Source organism: Penicillium taxi, assembly GCF_028828555.1.
Source record: "Penicillium taxi strain IBT 34144 chromosome Unknown utg000004l_segment0_segment0, whole genome shotgun sequence".
NCBI lineage: Eukaryota > Fungi > Ascomycota > Eurotiomycetes > Eurotiales > Aspergillaceae > Penicillium > Penicillium taxi.
In genome coordinates this window covers 4,773,386-4,794,136 of record NW_026643206.1, presented here as the reverse complement: position 1 = coordinate 4,794,136, position 20,751 = coordinate 4,773,386, and the positions used below count along the sequence as shown (strand labels likewise).

At 45.3% G+C, this 20,751-nt stretch overlaps 8 protein-coding genes across 8 annotated transcripts; 3 read left to right on the top strand and 5 right to left on the bottom strand.

Moving 5' to 3' along the window:
• Positions 1 to 6,585: 6,585 nt before the first annotated feature.
• N7495_006658 (uncharacterized protein) lies at positions 6,586 to 8,017 on the top strand (the record flags this gene model as incomplete). Its single annotated transcript, XM_057209309.1, has 3 exons — positions 6,586 to 6,763; positions 6,816 to 6,913; positions 6,965 to 8,017. The coding sequence occupies 3 exons, from the start codon at positions 6,586 to 6,588 to the stop codon at positions 8,015 to 8,017; spliced, it is 1,329 nt and encodes a 442-aa protein (XP_057063083.1).
• Positions 8,018 to 8,510: 493 nt separating this feature from the next.
• Positions 8,511 to 9,512, top strand: N7495_006657 (putative FHA domain protein SNIP1; the record flags this gene model as incomplete). The annotated part of the gene is made up of 1 exon (XM_057209308.1): positions 8,511 to 9,512. One exon carries the CDS (start codon positions 8,511 to 8,513, stop codon positions 9,510 to 9,512), a length of 1,002 nt encoding a protein of 333 aa, XP_057063082.1.
• Positions 9,513 to 9,776: 264 nt separating this feature from the next.
• N7495_006656 (alpha-amylase) lies at positions 9,777 to 11,787 on the bottom strand (the record flags this gene model as incomplete). Its single annotated transcript, XM_057209307.1, has 8 exons — positions 9,777 to 9,801; positions 9,874 to 10,126; positions 10,178 to 10,400; positions 10,453 to 10,473; positions 10,532 to 10,555; positions 10,609 to 11,210; positions 11,278 to 11,685; positions 11,751 to 11,787. The coding sequence occupies 8 exons, from the start codon at positions 11,785 to 11,787 to the stop codon at positions 9,777 to 9,779; spliced, it is 1,593 nt and encodes a 530-aa protein (XP_057063081.1).
• An 855-nt stretch (positions 11,788 to 12,642) lies between these two features.
• N7495_006655 (3'-5'-exodeoxyribonuclease) lies at positions 12,643 to 13,834 on the bottom strand (the record flags this gene model as incomplete). Its single annotated transcript, XM_057209306.1, has 5 exons — positions 12,643 to 12,691; positions 12,747 to 12,937; positions 12,993 to 13,483; positions 13,540 to 13,717; positions 13,799 to 13,834. The coding sequence occupies 5 exons, from the start codon at positions 13,832 to 13,834 to the stop codon at positions 12,643 to 12,645; spliced, it is 945 nt and encodes a 314-aa protein (XP_057063080.1).
• Positions 13,835 to 14,443: 609 nt separating this feature from the next.
• N7495_006654 (Vacuolar transporter chaperone 1) lies at positions 14,444 to 14,992 on the bottom strand (the record flags this gene model as incomplete). The annotated part of the gene is made up of 2 exons (XM_057209305.1): positions 14,444 to 14,790; positions 14,959 to 14,992. 2 exons carry the CDS (start codon positions 14,990 to 14,992, stop codon positions 14,444 to 14,446), a joined length of 381 nt encoding a protein of 126 aa, XP_057063079.1.
• Positions 14,993 to 15,816: 824 nt separating this feature from the next.
• Positions 15,817 to 17,804, bottom strand: N7495_006653 (ABC1 kinase family protein; the record flags this gene model as incomplete). Its single annotated transcript, XM_057209304.1, has 2 exons — positions 15,817 to 17,011; positions 17,062 to 17,804. The coding sequence occupies 2 exons, from the start codon at positions 17,802 to 17,804 to the stop codon at positions 15,817 to 15,819; spliced, it is 1,938 nt and encodes a 645-aa protein (XP_057063078.1).
• Positions 17,805 to 18,223: 419 nt separating this feature from the next.
• N7495_006652 (uncharacterized protein) lies at positions 18,224 to 18,678 on the bottom strand (the record flags this gene model as incomplete). Its single annotated transcript, XM_057209303.1, has 3 exons — positions 18,224 to 18,397; positions 18,448 to 18,497; positions 18,546 to 18,678. 3 exons carry the CDS (start codon positions 18,676 to 18,678, stop codon positions 18,224 to 18,226), a joined length of 357 nt encoding a protein of 118 aa, XP_057063077.1.
• A 189-nt stretch (positions 18,679 to 18,867) lies between these two features.
• Positions 18,868 to 19,969, top strand: N7495_006651 (fumarylacetoacetate hydrolase family protein; the record flags this gene model as incomplete). Its single annotated transcript, XM_057209302.1, has 5 exons — positions 18,868 to 18,895; positions 18,947 to 19,185; positions 19,251 to 19,566; positions 19,619 to 19,715; positions 19,765 to 19,969. 5 exons carry the CDS (start codon positions 18,868 to 18,870, stop codon positions 19,967 to 19,969), a joined length of 885 nt encoding a protein of 294 aa, XP_057063076.1.
• Between the last annotated feature and the right edge of the window lie 782 nt (positions 19,970 to 20,751).

The window sequence follows — 20,751 nt, the reverse complement described above, 5'->3', positions numbered from 1 at the left end:
AATTTTCTATAATATTAGCTATTATGCATGATTATTACCTAGGCAATTGGTCCAAAAGTTCTCAAGGTTGAGACGGGGCAACACCTAGGTATCACGACTATGAAAGGCTCGGGGCCGAAAAAATCCTGGCTTATCACCAGCCAATATATCAAGGTATCTACCTAGTAGGCAGTATTTCAGATTTCCCGAGATTAATAGAAGGGATACGGGAGCTGAGTAACCTCATGAATATATGCTCGCAGCCTTGAAAAGATTGCCGAGATGTGTAAAAGTCAAATCTTCCTACTCAGATTTCTTAGTCCACTTGGTTTGGCCCCAAGGTGGTGTCCATGGGTAAGCCCTAGCCTGTTATAGATAGTAAAGAAAAATCTAGATAAATTTTAAGATTGATAATAACTTGGCGGGAGGCTTACTTGCTGACTTGGCTTGCCTTCTCTCAAAGTTCTTTTATTGCTATACACAATACTATAAATATGCTGAACTCTTTGAGAATATCCTCTATATTATTTGCTGTTACATGTTTTTTTGCCCGACCTGTTATAAGTCTAGCATTAGACAACTCAGTGAAATGGGCGTGGACTGACGAAAGCTGCAATGGTAAACTTGACGCCCTCAACGAGGCAAGCAAAGAATACTTTCAGCTTGCAAAAACAGCATATGACTCTTTGGGTGATGGAATTACAACCGTAAACAAGGCAACTTTAAAGACCTTTTTTGGAGTCACTGACACAAAAGGCTTGCTCATTCAAAGTAAGTATGTCCATTTAAGCTGGTGTGATTCAACTAACCAGATTCAAATTACAATAGGCAAATATGACACCCTTCAAAAACTTGGAGGTGGAGTAACTATTCCGTACTCAATCTACTGCGATGGTTCTGCTTTCAAGTGGGTTGACACCGAATGTGAAGACGGAGAAGAAGGTAGAACAACTCATCGATTATCCATGCCAAGTTTACCTCCTAATAAATAATTGCACAATATTCAGGTCAATGGTACGCGACTCGACGTGATCCTACCAAATCAGCCCCCGATATCAAAGGCAGCAAAGCGAATGATATCTGCGAACAAGTCGAGAATCCAAATGCTATAGGTTCGATCAGGGGCAACGCTCTGATATTATGCCCCCGTATATTCAACAAGCGGACAAATAAAGTATTTCACCACTGAACGGGTCACACTACTGAACGGGTCAGTTTGACCCACTTATTTTTATGAATCCCAATAACTCCATTATTTACTATGTAATATAGTAAAAAAAAACTACTGAATGGGCCTACTAGGACAGGTTTCCCTCCTATGTCCAGGTGTCTTACATATCCCACACCGGCGTTGGGTTACAGGCGCCCTTACAGGCGCCTGGCCCTCTTGTAAATTGGCATCATTAAGTTTAGGGCCACCATTCGACGCGTCAACCAGGTCTAATCCCTCCTGAATTGTAAGACCCCCTACTACTGTTAATTGACGATTCGGACGTTCTTTTTGTTTTTTCTTTTTCTCATGGGCGGCGCGTAAATCTCTGTTTTCCAGGCGTAAGAGAGCATTCTCTTGATATAGGTAATTTGCACCCTTTACTATCTGGTCTAATGCTCTCTTAGATGGTGTTGGTGGCGTTCGAGATACAGTGCGTAATATAGCTTGGTGTTGACGTCGTAAATCTTTCTGCGTCCTAGGCGTCTTAGGTGTCCAATTTCGACTTGAATCGCTTCCTATAGAGGGTGGTGGTGGTGGTGTATCGACGCGCATAGTAAGCTTTTTTAACACCCTAGTAGGGTCAAGTGGCACGATTCCAGTTGCAGCAAACGCATTAGAAGCAGATGCAAATGCTTCAATACGCGCAGTAGGATATATCTCTAGGAAATCTCCTTTACTAATGTGGGAAAAACCAAGCTCTACTCTAGACTCAACCAGCCGAGAATAAGAGCGTTTTAACACCGCAAAACACCCAACATCAAGAGGTTGAAGAAGATGAGACGCATGCGCAGGCATACATAATGGTATAATATCATGCTCCTGGCAGATTTTGTCGAAATCAGGTGTTAAATGGCTACCATGGCCATCTAAGATCAGAAGGCGATACCGTCCTTTAGTACGAGCAGTAGCAGGTATAAAGAGCTTTTCAAGCCAACGGAGCCCTATTTGATTTGATGTCCAGCCATTAGGACTAATCTCAAGACGCCAATTAGGTGGTAAACCTAGATCAGGAGCAAACCAGCTCTGCATCATCACCTTACCCTTAAAGATAATACAGGGTGGAGGTGCGTAACCAGACGCGCCTAAACACTCTATCACAGTAACCCATTCCCGGTTACCAGGCTGTTTTTTTGCGCGTTTACCATAATAACCAGCTCTAGTAACCACTCTCGCGGTCGCACATCGTCCCATCGCAAACCTAGTCTTGTCAAAATTATAGATATCGTCGGTGGTGATACCATATTTTGCGATCGTGTTTTCAACCAGTTTGAACCAATTATTGATCACATTATAGTCCTCTTGACGCGCACGTGTAAAATCGCGCGGTGTTGAATAGGTCGTCTTAAGTTCAGGTAAACGCGTCGCAAACCTAGTAACCCAGTTTTTACCGATCGTAAGAGGAGGGTTGGTTCCGCGGTCGGCGAGTAGGATATTAGCCATTCTACCAACATCTTTAGTTCTAGGAGCACAGCCGCGATCATCTAGAGAGACGACCCATTGAAGTAATGAATCCTCTTCAGATTCAGTCAGTTTAGACTGCGGTGGGTGTGTTTCAAGACGAAATTGGACACCAGAATGGCGGCGTTGGAGGGTTGAAAATGGTATATTAAACATAGCTGCAGCTTTACGCATTGATGATATATCGCCATTCTTGTAAGCTTGGTAAGCTAATAAGACCCTATTCTCCTGATCCTGTTTGTCTTGGACATATAGAGCATTTAGGGGGGGCATGGTGGGTAGTTGAAAATGGAAACACCAGACTGACGCGTAAAATTGGTGGGGTGACCCGTTCAGTAGTGTGACCCGTTCAGTGGTGAAATACTTTATCGGTGCCCTTAAAGACCAGGTGCAGACCACAGGTACTTCGTTAGACAGCATGGTGTCCCTAAGCTCGATCATTCTACACGAGATAACTCACCTTGCCCTTGGAAGTAAGTTGCAACTTTGAGTTTGAAGCGCTAGAGATTCACTGACTGATTTTATCTATAACTATCTATAGCTCAAGATATCAAGTACGATACCTTTGCTTGTATTCATTTAGCACTGAAATATCCCGCACAAACGAGGTATAATGCTGACACCTACGAGATTTTTGCCTTAGGTGAGACTTCGATCAGTTTTAGGAGAAGTCACTTAATCATTTGCGCTAACGAGCATCTTATAAGCGATGTATCTCAAGAAAAATGACTGGTCAAGACTTGGATTGGCGCGGCCGCTTACCTAGAAGCACCTGGAAATTAAATAAGGCCTTCACGACGTGTGATACTAAACGCAGGTGTCCTCTCTGACCCGAGTTATGTATATTGGAAGGAATCCGACTCGGGTCAGCTGATCTAGAGCTTGGGTGAAAGATCTGCAGGGCGAGTTTCTTATTTTGGGAGAATAGCTACACAGTAGGTATCAGAACCTTCGAAGTTGCTTCTCATTAGCAGGCAGGCAAAACAGTGTCCGTGGTATTGCTATTAAATCGGTTGATCAGTTAACCTTTAAGGTTGAAAGATGGATTTTTTAAATCAGAACGTGTCTCATAGACACTTAACCGATAATGTGGCATAGTAGGCACTTTCTTCCACAAAGACTCAAAGACTCCCTTCATTGGCTTGAGGCTCTCAGCACATTAAGGAGCTTGCCAGATGTAGTAGCTTCGATGCTAAAGTTCGAGGGTTTTCTGTTTTAATAAATTTATTTTAGACAATGGATGACGCGCGGCCACTTAACAGAGTTCGAGATACATGCTGGTTATCCAACTATCGATCAAGTACGTTGAAAGGACAGGGTTCACACGTTACACTAAATATACTGGAGTAGGGAATGGGTCGTCCTATATTCTTAGTATATACGTTGTGCAAGGTGGTGTGAGATGTGTTCGATTTATCTAGCTACTCGAGGTGCTGATATAGTGATTCCCCCGTGACTCGATCTACTTGTTCCGTTATGAGTAATAGTATTATCAACACTATAAAAAACCTATTGAGAGCTACCCGCTTAAGATATACGCTTCAGGACTGATCTTTACTCTAGCTAGCTAGCAGCACAACGAGGGCTCAGTTCGAAGTACAGCAACTAGAGTATATAATTGAAAGCCAGTTATGATTTAGATGTAAATAGAATTCCGGAGACTGCCATAATATACATGGGTATTCCACATCCCCAGTAAAGCTAGAGCACCGGCGGGCTAGAGCCATGGTGTTGGACGTCTCCAGCTGGGGACAAACCTTCTGCTATGACCATACTTCAAGACCCAACCCACAGATCATACCACAGAAATTGAAACTCATAAAACGACTTCTTGAACAAAAAACGTTCAAGTCTAGAAGATATCTTGAAGGAAGCCATACATGATGATTTGAGTGCCTTACGATGAATCTGTCCACACTAGGTTGAAGGTATTTTTGAATGAATTGTCTACACCCGGAGGGTCAATTTGGGAAAATAGTGTCAATTATTGCAGGGCTATCATAGATGCACCAGGGCATGATGTTGAGATCGAATCGGTGGTGAACAAAAACCCACTTCTAATGCTATTACCAACGTAACGATGTCGGTTGCTCATTTCATCCTTCTTCGATCCCCATGGCCATTGGCTGTTGTCAATTATGGATGGTAACGAATTCACGGATTGAATCCGTCAAATCTGTCAATTGTACCTAATGTTGTGAATCTGGAGTGGGAACATCGGCATGGTTGAAACCCAAATCAGCAGTTCTGCTGAGCAATATGGTGACCTTCATACAGTAAGCTACGGTAATTTCGAGAGAAATGGATCGAACTTTTGAGGATTATCGCCAATCGTTCGGGCTTGGCCTGACTCCGTAAAGTACCTCCGGAAAGCTTTGAGGACGGGAAAGATGAGGCTTCTGTGCAAGCAGTGGACTGATAATTTTGAAGATCATGGCCTTATCCAAGAGAAAAGGAGCTAAATCTAAAATCTTATTACCACTGGGAAGATATGGTTATTCGACGCTCTTAACAAAGAGGTTGACCTAGTTGATCAATCTGCTGGCTGGGTATAGATGCACGGGAAATTATTGCACTTTGCGACCTCAATCACTCATCTCATGCTGAAGTTCTTGATTAAAAATACGTACTGTATTGAACTTCTGCAAGCAAGGAAACTATTTTGATCTGAAATGTGGGCAGCCAACTCTTCATCAGTTGGGAAGTCTCTTCCTTCTTATATCTACTTGCCGGCTTCTACCATCGTTCATTTCGATTGTCTCATACCTTCTATTTTATTAAAATTCAGTCTTTAACTCCTCTGCCCCCGGGTTATAGATTTTATTTGCATTCGGTCATTGTGTACAACACACATTCCGGATATAGTCACTATAAGTACTCCACTTTATCCTATTTTAGAACTATCGAATATGGATATTTTTTCGCTTCAATCAACGTTCCTCAAGTACTTCTCTACTCTGATGTGCCCTTCAGTTTTCTTTTCTATGATCTTTCAAGACTACAAGGCGAAGTTCTATTCACATTAACTCCCAGATGTTGGATAGAGTGGTATTTAAGTAGGTGCTGGCCATCCCAATCAACATTTCTCTATGTATAGAAATGTCGTTATCACATCTTGGAAACTATCTGATCAAGATATTTCTTGGCGTTTGAAAGTATGTAGCAACTGTTGATAACTGGGATCTTTTGAAATTCGGGAATAAGAAGCTCCCGTAAGGAAGAAGGGTTTGAGATAACTAACCCCTTGGTATAAGTCCACAGCTAACTTGGGTCACCTATGATCTCATGATAAGCTCTGCTTAACTTTATTTTCCGGGATCGACAGCCATCGTTAAAAATGATCATGCCCTAGTTACATTCCCAAGTTCGGAGTTCCGCATACAAGCGGTTTCGAGTACGAGCCATCCTCAGAAGATAGATTGGTAGAATGAAGTCGAAATTTCCAGTAGCTATTGATAACTAAGCTCTCTGATCTCTGTATACGACGTCTAGCTATAGATTATGTCTATTGAGGCCATGATACCTCGGGCGGTAGTTTATAAGGTTGCCCAGGTGGTGGATGGCTTTGAAGGTCCACATACTTTCAAGATCGTCGAGTTACAATGCAAATTCCCGGTCCAATCGCATGATATTATTTACTCTAAAAACCGGCTGTTAAATCTACGGAGAAAGGGTCTATATGGAGTATTGTAATAGAGCTTGCGTTTACAGGTACGACTACATGCCAATGAAGTTGCCGGACACCCTGTTGCTTGACTAAGTAGAAGAAGATTTCTCATCCCTTTTTAATTACACTTCATAAAAAGGATTGTAGAATGTGAGATTACAAAGATTTTGTCTGACGTAGGACTTATTCTTAGTACCTAGGTAGCCATATAAGCTGATTTTTCCATGGCGAGATGATTGATCAAAGCCAACGCCAACCCATTAACACCATGGAGTCCGAAAAAACATTATCTCGACAATCAAGTCTAGCTGACACAGTTTCACTACCTCTGTGTAATAGAAAATTACCGAGTGTCTACGATGAGAAAGACTTTCCTCCCATGGATGGCGGTTTCCATGCATGGATGTTTTTAGCAGCTTGTACCATGTTCGATGCGTTAGTTTGGGGTAAGTTAACAAACGTCATGATTTTGTTTGGCGAAGCTCACGAAACGCTCAGGTTTTGCCTTTTCTTTCGGTGTTTTCCAAAACTATTATAGACACGATGATCGGTTTGAAGGATCGCCCATGATCGCCGTCATAGGAACTTGCGCTGCGGTTAGAAGACCCTGTTCCCTTGTTTATTGAACGTTCTAATAGGTTGTCTAGGGTGTCGCATATCTGAGCTGTCCTATAGCTATTGTTGCAATGATACTCATTCCCAGCATGTCCAGGTGGTTTTCGACAATTGGATTGAGCATAATGTGCTTCTCTTTAGCGATGGCATCCTTCTCGTCAAATGTTACACATCTTGTGCTCTCGCAGGGCATTGGCTTTGGTATTGGTGGCTGTATTGCATATAGTCCGTCCATCTTATTCATGCCTGAATGGTTTGATAGACGTCGTGGGCTTGCATTCGGTGTGGTGTGGGCTGGGTCCGGATTATCGGGAATTGTCTTTCCAATTGTGTTGGGGAAGCTTCTGCATCACCTGGGATTTCGAACAACATTGAGAATTTGTTCTGTTTTATTGTTTGTGATGGCCGCTCCATTCTTATACTATCACAAAGCTCGGCTGCCAAGATCAAGTAAGGTCGATCACAATAGGCTGAATACTCAGTTCATATTCAGCCGGGTCTTTGTTACCTATAATCTCGGGAACATTCTCGAAGCACTTGGATTCTTTCTCCCAGGAATTTATCTCCCATCTTTTGCGCACCGCATTGGCGCGACAGAGCTCGTGGCCTCACTCACGGTCACAGTCCTAAATTTGGCATCGGTTTTTGGCAGTGTTGCTTTGGGATTCTTGACCGATCGCTTTCATGTACTGACCTGCATTGCAATATCTACTGTCGGTACTGTGATCTCGGTCTTCCTTCTCTGGGGATTTTCAACCACAGTTCCTGTTCTGTTGGTATTCTGTGTCGCATATGGACTCTTTGCGGGTAGTTATTCAGCAACGTGGTCTGGGATGATACGCGAGGTTCAGAAGGTTGATTCAGCTGCAGATCCGACTATCATCTTTTCTCTCATTGCGTTTGGACGGGGAATTGGAAATGTTGTCAGTGGGCCTTTTAGTGAGTTCTTGCTGAGGAAGGACAGCAGGAATGAACATATGCTTGGGGCTTATGGCAGTGGTTTTGGGTTAGTTATTGGATGTACAGGTTTGACTGCATTTCTGGGTGGATTGTGTTTAGTGGCCCGGTTGTTCAAGTACATATAGTCGTCGTAATATACTCAAGGAGCTCCATTGGTCTTTGCTGAATTATTATGTGGATCAAATCGAATCATTTCCCATATTGTGGATCAACTTACAATGCATCACAACGATGGAATAGAATTTGAAGCATGCAGAGAAAAGGACAGTGAGAGGTGAACAATAGTTACTAAATACTGATCCTGGTACTTCGAATACTGAAATAGGTGGAGCGCATGGCCTAAACATTACCTATCGTGTTGATGAAGAACATGGTATGCTAATGGAAGTGGCTTGTGTCAACTTGATCTAGGAAGTGGGATTATAAGAACCAATCAGAAGAATTCACAATCTCAAATATATGTGAAGAGTGTGCGGAAGCTGACTAATAAAGAACACTAGACTAAAAAAGGATTGTCCATTTGACAGCTTGTGAAAATCACGTGATTGAGCACTAACTACCCGGGATAGCTTCGAGTTCCACCAGCTCTCCTACTTATTTGATAGTAACTGATGCCAAATGGTCGACTCTCGTGACGGCCGTAGTGACCGGCAACGCTCACCCTCCAACCATTCAGATCGTCATCGTGATCGATCACGGCGAGACCTTGAAGACGACCACCGAAGCTCTCGCAGGCGAGATTACGACCGCGAAAGTTCTCGCCAAAAAAGTCCACGCCGCCACTCCCACAGCAGGACCAGAGCAGAAAATGACCGTGGTGATCGAAGGCGAGATAGACGTGAAATAAGACAGCGCAGAGACCGCTCTTCAGATGACGATCGTCGGAAGCGCACCCATCGCAGTCGCCGTCACGAGGATCAGGATCGCGATCGGGATGATAACAGGTCTTCAAGAAGACGGCGAAGCCCACAATCCCGATCGCGCTCCCCACGACGGCGCTCTCCGCGACGATCACCAAGTCCTCCAAAGGCATTGCAACGACGCGGCCCTCTGCCTTCACAGTCCGACGCATTTACAGGGTCAGACATGATACCTTCTGAGGACGGACCTCCACCAGAAAAGCAGAAGCCCAACTTTAATAACTCTGGTCGTCTTGCCGCTGAGAGTAACACGGTACAAGTTGCGGGGGGAGCAAATGGACAGGGACAGGGAATCGTTCTCAAATATCATGAACCACCCGAGGCGCGAAAACCGCCGCCAAAGGAGCCATGGCGAATCTATGTCTTCAAGGGTCCTGATATGCTGGAAATGGTGGAGCTGGGTGGGCGGAGTTGCTGGCTGCTCGGGCGGGAGCATGTCATTGTGGACTTTCCGCTTGAACATCCCAGCTGCTCGAAGCAACACGCTGCGCTTCAGTTCCGGTTCGTCGAAAAGAAGAATGAATACGGTGACAAGGTCGGCAAGGTTAAGCCCTATCTCATTGATCTTGAGAGCGCAAACGGGTCTAGTCTCAACGGCGACCCTGTCCCAGCCGGCCGTTACGTAGAAGTGAGGGACAAAGATGTGCTTCGTTTCGGATTGAGCTCACGAGAATATGTCATGATGCTTCCGCCAAGTTGAAATGTCGGATTTTATGGTTTGGCAACCTAGACATAATTAATTGATATCCCAAGAAGAATACCCTTGATACATTGTGATTGCAATGAAAATGTCTCTCCAAAAATCAAAACAAAATATTATTCGCAAGAAAGCCGCAAAGAAACCCAAGCAGTAATCTGGTGCTAATTCACTTCTTGCTTTTGAGCCAATATCGGCTTGATATAACACATCCCATCCATCCACTCACTCCCTTGAACAATTCATGGAGAAGTCTTTCATCGATCCTCAAAACCTATAAATATCGCTATTACTGTTTTGACAAGTTAGTCATTCGTTCATTGTAAGTTATGCGGAATAGGTTTAAGCTGAGTACTTTACTTACAAAGGTCGAGTAAGATCATGTCTACCTTTTGCCTTGCTGTCAACCCAGACGCTAACACTCTTCGCAGAAACAGGAAAGACGCCATAGCCTCGACGGTCGATGATGACAGTCCCGATGCACCACCCAAGAATATCCGTCCATTCCGCCCCAGCATGATTTATCCCGACATACATCAATTTATATGTTGAAACGGTGTTGCTGATGATGCAGGCGAGACCCCAAGGGTGATGGATGTTGCCATATCGCACAAAGCCTGAATAGGCACAGTTAGTACAAATACTGTCCGCTAGAAAACGGTACCAACCAATACAGTTCCGCTTATCAAAATAGTCGCACTGCTCTCCGTAGGCATAAAGCCTGCGGGCACGCATCAGGATCGGAAGCTTTCCCTTGCAAGAGGGGCAGTCTAATGGGCCAGGCCCACCCCTAATACCGTAAAGGTCACCATAGAACACGCAGGGTTGGCCGTGGGCTCGTAGAAGAATCAAGGCGTACGCAATTGGTTTGAAAAATGGTGCGATGATGGTCTAGTCAGCTAATGATTAGCTTGAGACACCAAGGACAGCTCGTTAAACATACCTCTAGAGATTGACCAGGTTGCTGGAAACGAAATAAGCTTATCAGATCTCCAGCTCGAGCCCCTAATTCATTGACTTACAGTATCATGGTTGCCAACGAAAGTCTATGGCAAAACTTAGCATCCAATACCTAGATGTCTGATGATAGAATTCTTACTACTGCGTGCTTCGGGCTCTTTTCCACCAATGTCCCCTTGAATATCTTTCGCAAGTCGCCACCTTCTGCCTTCGAAACCAGGGAGAAGCGTCCTAGAAGCGGTACGTCAAATAGGGAAATTTGAAAGTCTGTCCTTTTAAGGTACTTCAGTAGAAAGGTTACATCTCCTCTCCAGTACTCGCCAAACAGGTAATACTCGGCACCGACTGTACTCCGTAGATGATCGACAAAGTCCTTCTGGAAGGCAGCAGAGTAGTGTTTGGCAGCATCGATTCGCATACCGTTGATTGGTAGCTCAGTTCCAATCCATTCCGACCATTTGAAGATGTCCGCTCGCACTTCCGGATTGGTGTGATCCAGGTTGGCAAACATCAGGTAGTCATAGTTACCATGCTCAAGGCTAACATCATTGGCCCATCGTTTGCAGGGACCAGGACCAGCGATCTTGTATATTGCTTGTCGATTCTGGAGATGGTCCCAATCAACCGCATTGAAATGTTCACGGCGATACTCCATAGAGCTATACTTCCCTGCACGACCAGGAAAGTCAAACCCTACCCAACCAGCGATAGTCTCTGGCTGTGAAATCTCAACATTGCGGTCTATCAGTCAAGAGTGAGAAACTTAGTACATTGGTTATTGTAAGAACCAGAAAAGAAAAATTCATACCCTCATTGTCGACCTTGATCGCTTGGAATCGCTCGGTGAAATCCGCGCCAGCTTTATGATTTAAAACCGTGTCCCAATAAACTCCTATACCTGTTTCCTGTGCTGCTTGCGTAAGTTCCTGCAGGTCTTCCTTTGGACCCCAGCGTGTGGCTCTGGCACCCTTTTGGTCGAATTCTCCTAGATCGTACAGGTCGTATACGTCGTAACCCGTTCCTACTGGGTTCATTCCCTTGCATCCAGGGGGTAACCAGATATTATCTACCCCTATATCTTTGAGATTTGGCAGTTCCTTCCTAAGGCGCCTCCAGTGGCGTTGATCTGCTGGAACATGCCATTCAAAGCCCTGTATCATAAGACTGTTCTGAGAAGTGGCCCATGATGGCTCCTTCTCTAGACTGTCTGCGATAGCTTTGGTAGGTTAGGTTATTAAGAACCGAAGAGATATCCAATTTCGAGAGGAAAAGTCTACTGACCTTCAATCTCCTGCCACTTGCTTGTCTTACGCCCCATTTTCAGATCGGAGGCGAGGATCAGAGCACTGCTGCCACTACGTGCCTTGACAGGGATTGAATCAATTCAACGTGACTCTACGTATGTCCAAGTCAACCAAGCAATATGGCGGCATTCTTCAATGTTCTGAGATATATTTAACGTGAGATTAGAGGATTCGAGAGGTAGTCACACTAATGCCCCTGCTGTGCGATTATACCTTGCCGAGGATGTCAAGATTTCACTCGACAATTAACATCGAATCTCCAAACACGTAAAATACTTGGATTAGAAGTACAACTTCAAATCCTTACTAATAACGCTTTTAATTTCTGCAGCATAGTACCTAGATAGAATCAATAGACTCCCCTGGTCAGTTTGAGGAGTTGGAAAGAACACTCAACCAAGTACCTGTCAAACAAGATAGCGAAATCATCAATGCTTTGAGACACTGTCACGAAGAATGGAATACGCACAGACACAGATATTAAGGGCTCAGATGGGCAAGGTCTTCCAACATGCATGGGCCCTACGAGGCGAAGCTGAACAACAGCGAATTAGTGTGGAAGTAGAACCTTGATAGTGAGAAAAGGCCCCTTATTCGGACAAACATAGGTAGACCGTTTGATGTATATAGATAAGGCCAAACGTGAGGAATAATACGGTGTTTGCAATAGTCTTGGCGCCGTGATCTAAATAGATTGGTTTTGATTTAAATTATACTCTTCTCTATCCGATCCGTGTCAATTTGGCAATTGATGGCCGCATGGTTACCTGATTGGAACCGATATTTTAATAAGCGGGCTACTACTAATAGTTATGGTAGGTCTTTTTGACAGGGGAACGGTGCAAGAACGAGATCTAGATGTCGACTTATCAAGCCTTCTCACCAAGACCAAACATCCTAGTAGAATTCTCCCAAGCTCTATCAGGAAATGTTAGCAAATGCTTCATCAAGTTCAATACTAGAAGTGACTTACGCTTCGCAGACCTCCTCGACAGAAATCTCCTTGACTGCAGCAATGACATGAGCAACCTGGGAAATAGCTACAGGCTCATTCCGACCCTTGACCATACAGCCCTTTGCCCATTTCTCCTTCTTGACAGTCTTTGGCAACTCAGGCGCGCCATTCAAAAATTTAGACGATGCATGCGACGGACGAATTTCGCACTGGAAAGAGAAAAAGTCAGCAGTGACAGATGAATAGTCGTGTGGAACGGCCTACCCAAGGTCCATCTGTCTCAATCTGAATTCGATTCAATGGAATAGCCTTCACGACTTCGAGGTTTTCGACTGTTTTCATGCTGCATCCGTTGACGCCAATGTCTAGGCCGAGGGCGACCAACCCTTCCATTTCTTCCATGGTTCCCGTGAAGCTATGCACAAGTCCACGCTTCGGAAGCTTATCAAGTCGAGAACGGATCAGTCGCTCAAAGTCCTCACCTGCAGCCCGAGAATGGAGAAACAGGGGCAACTGTATTTCAACGGCTAGATCAAGTTGCTGCTCGAAATATTTTAACTGTGATTCTTTGTCACTGTGCTCCAGTCGATCATAGTCAAGTCCGATTTCACCGAAGGCTACTGTCAAGCCTGACTCCTTAGACTCAATTGCCAGTTTGCGGAGCTCCTCCAGCATCTTGGAGGGACCATCTGGGTGTTTATCGAAATGATTTGCGCAACAGGGGTGTACACCAACTGTTGCATAACAGAAGCCCGCTAGAGGTATGTTAGACAATGAATTGAAAATTAGAACGAAGAGTGAAGAAACTGACGGTAATCACGGGCTATTTGAATTGCCGTGGCTGATTCAACAAGATCACTTCCAGTGACCATAAACTTCTCACATCCGGCCTCTTGAGCACGCTGAATCACATCGCCCAGGTCATCTTCGTGGGCCTGCTTGCCACGATAATTGCCCCGGAACATGGGATCACTCAAATTGATACCAATCTAGCAAGTGCCTCAGTCAGCTCAAGCGAACAAATCATCATCTCAAATTGAGAAGGATCCGAGAGAACGGAAGGTGCTAACATCAACATATCGAAGCTTTTTACTTGTCTCCTCCATGGCTGCGGGATATTTCCTGTCGATACAGGTAGAAAGGAGTGACCTGAATGAAGTTGAACGATTAAAGTAACTTGGTGTGGTATGCCCTGTCGCGTTGTGAGAAACACTTCAAGATAGCCGACTGAGCCTCGTTTGATCTCCTTTTGAAAACGTACTGATGCTGCAAAAGGCTTTTTGAGCGATTCTCCGACTACTTATAGTCGAACTGATACGCATCGAACAATAAATCAAGTTGTGAGTCACCTAAGCATCAAAGTACGAACGCGATAGTTGATTCGGGACTTAAATTAGAAATCTACAGCCACAGCAACTTTGGTGTGGCTCACCATGGTTGCCTTGGTGCCTTGGTGCCTTGATACCTTATATTCACAAACGGGAGAATTATTTTTTCCTAATAGAACTTCATCTGCGGATATATTACAGAAAACCAATTTTGAAGCACATCATAAATTGAAGACTGGCTCAAATGCAGGGTAATGACAACTTTTGAAGAGATGCGCTCACAATGGAGAGGTAAAGTACAGAAAGTATTCTCCGACTGAGGCAGACCCCTGCCAGAATCACAAGAACAAGATTGAATCAATGAATGAACACATTAACATCCTTCTGTCAAGACAACTGTCCATCGCGAATTCGCAGAATGAAATTGACCACGACAGCACATAGTAGTGCAACAGCAAGAACAGTAGGACCAAATCGATCATCGAAACCGCTTTGACCGCGGCGACGGATACTTTGAGCACGCCAATGGAATGTGAAGACGGCATATATCATAGCCGCCATGGCGATGAGAGTGAAGAGAACAGCGGAGATTCGGCCAATTCGATCACCAAAATTAAGAAGTCCGACAGCCAGGCCACCGAGGATGACGGTGAAGTTCAGCCATGAGAGGAATGTTCGCTCATTTGCGAAAAAGACTTTGGGCTCAACACGTGTTGGCAGTGCGATGAGCTTGCCTGAATGAGATTAGTTAGTTGATCTGTATATCCATAGTTTCAAACTTTGAAATTTCTGATAATGCGATTGAAGTGTTCAAGGCTTTATAATGGTGTCTGTATAGGCACTTCCAAGCACAATATTCCAAGGTTGTTTCAAGGTTCTAAGGTTACTATCCATGTACTTACCTGGGGCAGTTTCAAGAAGAGGTTGGGAAGACATGACGGGAATCTTTAGAACGAGAATATTATTCAATTCAACTATGGAAGAGGAGGTAGAGGCTGGTCTTTTTAAAAGCAATAGTCCATAAAACTAGAAACTGCCTACGATGCCACAGCTGACGAGTTCGATTAAGATGGAAAGTAAATATGCGAGGCTAAATGGTGGGCCCACCACGTGCATCAACCATTCGCTATGATTGAAAATAACTCACAGATAAGTTACATAAGTTATCAGTAGAAACAACGATCTAACTAGATATATGCGCCGGGCCTACTTCGGATGTTCCTCCCCGTAATAAGCGTCCACAGTGGATTCTTGACAGAATCCGTTATTGAGCACACGACCAATTGCCAGACTTGGGGCTTAATCCTTGGAGTGCTTAAACATCCTGGACTCAAACTCGCTGTCAAACTAATCGGTTTGACTTGAAGTTATTTCAGATCTCCTATCCTTAGTAATTACGGAATTTGAGGGTCTTCACTGTTTGATGCCTCGAACCCTGAAAATCTGTCCCATTTTACGTCGGCTATAAGCGGGACTTCAGTAATATCCGGGATCAATTTGAGCCCCATCGGAGTGGAGATTATTGCTTCTAGGCCTAGCCGACAACGCTATTCGATGGCTGTATTGGGAGCAAAAGTGAGTTTCAAATTTTGATTCGCCAGTGGAGTTGCCTTTGTTGTGTATATAAATGCTGATGGAAACTTCCGATACCACATGATACTTTGAGATCCCACAGTCGCGGCATTTGAAGCGGTAGTCGATCTTGGAAGTTCGTTGAGAGGAGATTAAAGAGGAGAGTATATTTTTGTGTCTAACAGGCTCTATCCCTCAAAAACGTTATGATTCAGTTCTACACCCATATCCTTAGCAATTCCCTGCATCTGACGCTCGAGTTCATCTTCCATACCCCTACCTAGATGCAGGAACTGGCGCACCTTGGTGAAGTAGAAGAAGATATCGGTAGTAAACAACACAAAGCGGAATATCAGATGTCGACCCAGATTGCGCATCTTCTCTGGAAAGGGTAGGTCTGGGGATTCTACCAACGCACGCGAAGCCCATAAACCGGTGATCTTGACCCGATTCACCGGCGATCCGAGAAACTGGTTGTTTCCCTGTACGATACGCAGATTCCGTCCGATGAAGATCAGCTCCTGGGGCCATTTCGTCTCATCACCCAGAACCTCACGGATGGCCTTGCGCGCAGCCTGTTGCATTTCGTATTGCCGCTCTGCGCGCTCCGCCTTACTCAGACCCTTGATGCCATGGTAAGTTGACATGTCACCGCCATTATAAGGGCGCATCAGGGTCGCCGAAGCGAAGATGTCGGAGTTTTTCACACCCCAACTTTGAGCGATCTCGCCCAGCGTTTTATTATCAAATGTCAGCAGCGCTTTCCAAAAGCGTGCATACTGGTGTCGAAAGCCCGGTTCCATGTGAATGTAAAGTCCATGGTCGATGAGGACCAGCTCAGGCTGCCCTGAGGGCTGGCGGCGGATGAAAATATTTCCAGGATGTGGGTCGCAATGTACCCATCCCCAAAGGAACATCTGAGCCGAGAATAAGTCGACCATTGTGGTCATCACATCTTTCAGAGACAGACCTAGTCCGCCGCGGTTGTTTCGGCCCCGCCAGTCATTACGTTCCGGCTTGACGTTCGCTGCGCTTGAATCCTGGAATCTATGTGTTGGGGAGTCCAAGGGCGTTCCATGACATCCTGGACTTCCCTGACGCCAGCCACCTCGCCACGACCGTGTGATAGCATCCTTGTCCCAGAGACGTACCCCTTCAATCCACTCAGCGGTCATGACTCGTTTCGAGGTAAGCTCCCGGTATACTTTGGGGATGTACACCCGATCGCGCAACCGGGGCTCCCCTGCCACCAGTCGAGCCATGTTCTCTGAGTTGGTCGCTTCATTTTCAAAGTCGGTCTCCAACGATAATCTTTCGGTGATATATGGTACCAAGCTGTAGAATGGAATGTCGAACAGTTTACTGTAGATATATGTGACGGCCCTGGTCGTTATTAGATTCCAATGCTTGGAGCTCTCGCGAGGGAAACTTACTTGAAAGCCCACAGATCCCAAGCCAACTGTTGTACGATCTCCCGCTTCTGAATCTTGATAGCCACCTCCCTACCATCATGAAGACGTGCCCAATGTACCTGAGCCACACTAGCACTTGCACGGGCCCTACGTTCCATCACACCTTTACCAGGCTCTCCGGTAAACGAGACACCGAATACCTCCTCGGGCGACTGGCCAAAGTCCTCCCAAATAACCTTCTCAACATCCTTCCAGTCATTCTGCGGCGCATCATCGAACATGCGCGAGAACATTCGCTGGAATTCTGGTGGCAGAATCGCCGACTGCATGCCAATTGCCTGGCCGATCTTGAGATAGAGACCACCATTATGACGTAGCAGGTCCGACAACCGCTCCGCATTACGAGCATGTACAGCAGCGATTGAGCTGGCAAGTGGAGGGTTCGGTCGGAAATTAATCTTGTAGTCTAGCGCAACGAGAAGACCCAAGGAGAAAGTCCGGGTTGTACGGGTCAATGACGAGGCGTAGAACTGCTTGTCGATTCCGTAGATAATGCCTGTGGTCAATGACACGTAGAATAGCCGTCGGAGCCATTTTAGGGTGCGGGTATATGTCTTGGCTGGTGTGGGCTTGCCTAGGGAGCTTGGTGTCGGAGGGACAAATGGTTGATACTGGCCGGCGTGAAGTCGGCGGAATAAAGCGCGTCGGAGTGAGACTCGTGGTGCGACGGGTCGCAAAGAGCCAAGTAGCGTCGCGTGCGCCATGATCAATGGGTAGGGGCTATCAGCGCATTGTGTCCTTTATTATTCGGATGAAACCTGTAGGAAACCTAGGTTGAGGGTGAAATTTTGAAGTGGAAAGTGAAAGGTTGCGGAGTTTAAGATGATGACTTGATTTATGCGGAGTTCGGAGAGAAAGTAACGCCAAAAAATGCTATTTGTACGCAACACATCCTCTCTTGATATTACAGATATACCTGTACCACACAATATGACGTTGGATTTATCATTTACAATTCATCGCTCTTGAGAGTCGACTGATTCCATCTTATTTCACGATATGAAATGCGAAGAAACAGCGAACTGTCCACCAAGAAGATATCTAAGCTACTTATATTTCCCCTTTGATAGACGCAGCTCTACGAAGGATTTCATGCATTGGGTATCTGAGCTGATGATCATATCTAGCTATCCAGCAGAGGAGGTACTTTCTCGCACAAGTACTCAACAATAGCGTCAGGACCGCGCTCGACCTGCAAGCCGGTGGGAATAGCATGCAGCTTTATGTCCGGATTGATCGACTTGGCGATTCCATGGATCTGTTTGGCCTCATCGGCTGTCCACATCGATGCGCTGAACTGAAGGTGATGTCAGACATGCTCAATTTGATGGCCGAAAGGAGACTCACCAGGACGTCCGGCATGTGCTCCTTCACCTTAGGCTCCACTTCTTCAATTTCTGCCTGATTTTAGTATCAGCTCGTCATTTATCCTGCTAGACACATACTCTCGCAGTTGTCGACATGGATGATGGTGTACCGGTCACTCAACGTCTCGGCGAGACGACCGATGAGTCGTTTGGCACGCTCCGGTGCAGTATTGACAGTAACCAAACGGAAAGGACCTTTAGGATCAGACATAATGGCGATATAAACTGGAAGAAGTGCAATCAGCGAGATGGCGCAACTTTATCGCATTCTATGATGAGCATCTTTCTCCCACAATTTAGTGGAGAAGCTAAAACCGGGGTCAGACATCTTCCGCCGATAAGAAGAGTTGCTTTTCCCTCTTTTTTTTTGTATTTTGACAATTGCTGAGTAGAATACATCATGTCGAAGATAGCATCTACTTTTACGCGTGGGTTTCCAAATATTATACTATATATTCGATCCAACTGATGATATTCAGGCCTGGTGCGCTTCATTCCCAAGTCCAACCCCACCAAAGTTCTTATCGGCGAGCCGGTTGATGCGCAATTGGATGTGGGGTTAGCTTTGTATCAGGGCAAGGAGGTGGAAGTTCGCCCATTCTCAGGCTCTTCGGTCTTGAGACCAGGTCAGGCGACCGGAGAAACTGAGAGTATTGCGCGTATCTTGTCGCCGCTTGCTCAGAGCGAAGTTGGGTCGATTCGCTGCATTGGCTTGAATGTAAGTGACGTTCTTGTACTCCCAAGGCTCATCGTGACGCTTTGTGTTAATCCAAGTTTATATAGTATGCATCGCATGCAAGGGAGATGTCCCTTGCGATCCCAGAGGTCCCTACCCTGTTCATTAAGCCTTCCTCATCTCTTGCCGATCCATGGCCTTCGCCCACTGTTCTACCCAAGATCACCCAAGCGGATAACACTGGCGATTATGAATCTGAAATGGTAATTGTCATTGGTCGTGATGCCAAGGATGTATCTGAATCTGAAGCCCTTGACTACGTCCTGGGTTATACTGCCGCCAACGATGTATCTAGTCGCACCTGCCAGATGAATCAGAGCCAGTGGTGTTTCTCTAAGGGATTTGACGGCTCTTGCCCAATCGGTAATTATTACTACTATATGGTTATACCTTTTAACTAATTCACTCATCACAGGCCCGGTTCTTGTCTCCACTACCCTAGTTCCTGATGCAACGAAGTTCCAGATCCGCGGCCTGAAGAGCGGCCGCGTGATGCAAGACTGTCCCTTGACGTTAGTTCTATTTAGCCACTTATAATAGCTCTGGCTAACTGATTACTAGTGACTTGATTTTTACCGTTCCCCAGCTGATTAGCTTTCTTTCTCAGGGCACTACATTGCCCGCTGGCACTATTATTCTCACCGGCACCCCGCCTGGCGTTGGTGCGGCCAAGAAACCGAAGGAGTTCATTAGCGCTGGAGACGAATTTGCAGTGGAGCTACTGCCCTACGTGGGCACGCTCATCAACAAGATAGAGCACCAGTAAAAAGGATAATGGGTAGATTGTTTGATGACGAACATCTTTATAGATATCTATTGAGAGCTTTGTCGGAATAAAATCAAAGGTTTTTCGATTTCTATGTACGTGACGTTACACTTGATCTGACTTGACTTACCAGAATAATGAAAGAGTACTTTTGTGGCCTGATCACTTCGCCATTAGCCCTACTTCTTCGTGTTGCTTCTATTCCCATATACGGCCTACTTATCCCGGTTCCTCTAACTCTTTTATCTTGTCCATTTCCTTTAATATGCTATCTTGAAACGCTGTTCTGCTGCTCATCATAACAGTAACTTAGTTAGTATCTTCTTCGTGGGTAAAATTCGGGGAAACCCCTAGACCTAGGATACCTCAACCGCAAGAACTTTAGGGCCTGAGCACATCTAGGTCCAAGCACAAAATCATCCAGTAACTTCTAATGTAGAATTCACTCACTTCTAGCCGATATCAAAGCGGGATTAATTGCATGATGTACAAAGTTTCTCATTCTCATTCCAAGGTTCTCTTCAATGGCACACTGTCACCATATGACTCTCACTGGCTGATCTTGTCCCTAAGCCCACCGATCCTGCACCCTGGATAACCCACAAACTTGCGAAAAGACACTAAGGAGGTAGTGTTCTTTTTGGTCCTCTCTGTAATTCATGACAATTTCAGAAAATCGCGCAATTTCCCCGCTTATATCTCTCAACTGGGGAAGTAAACTAACGGCCTCCGCCACTGACTAGCCCTCTGCTAGCTTGACAATAGCAGAATCTCGGCTTACC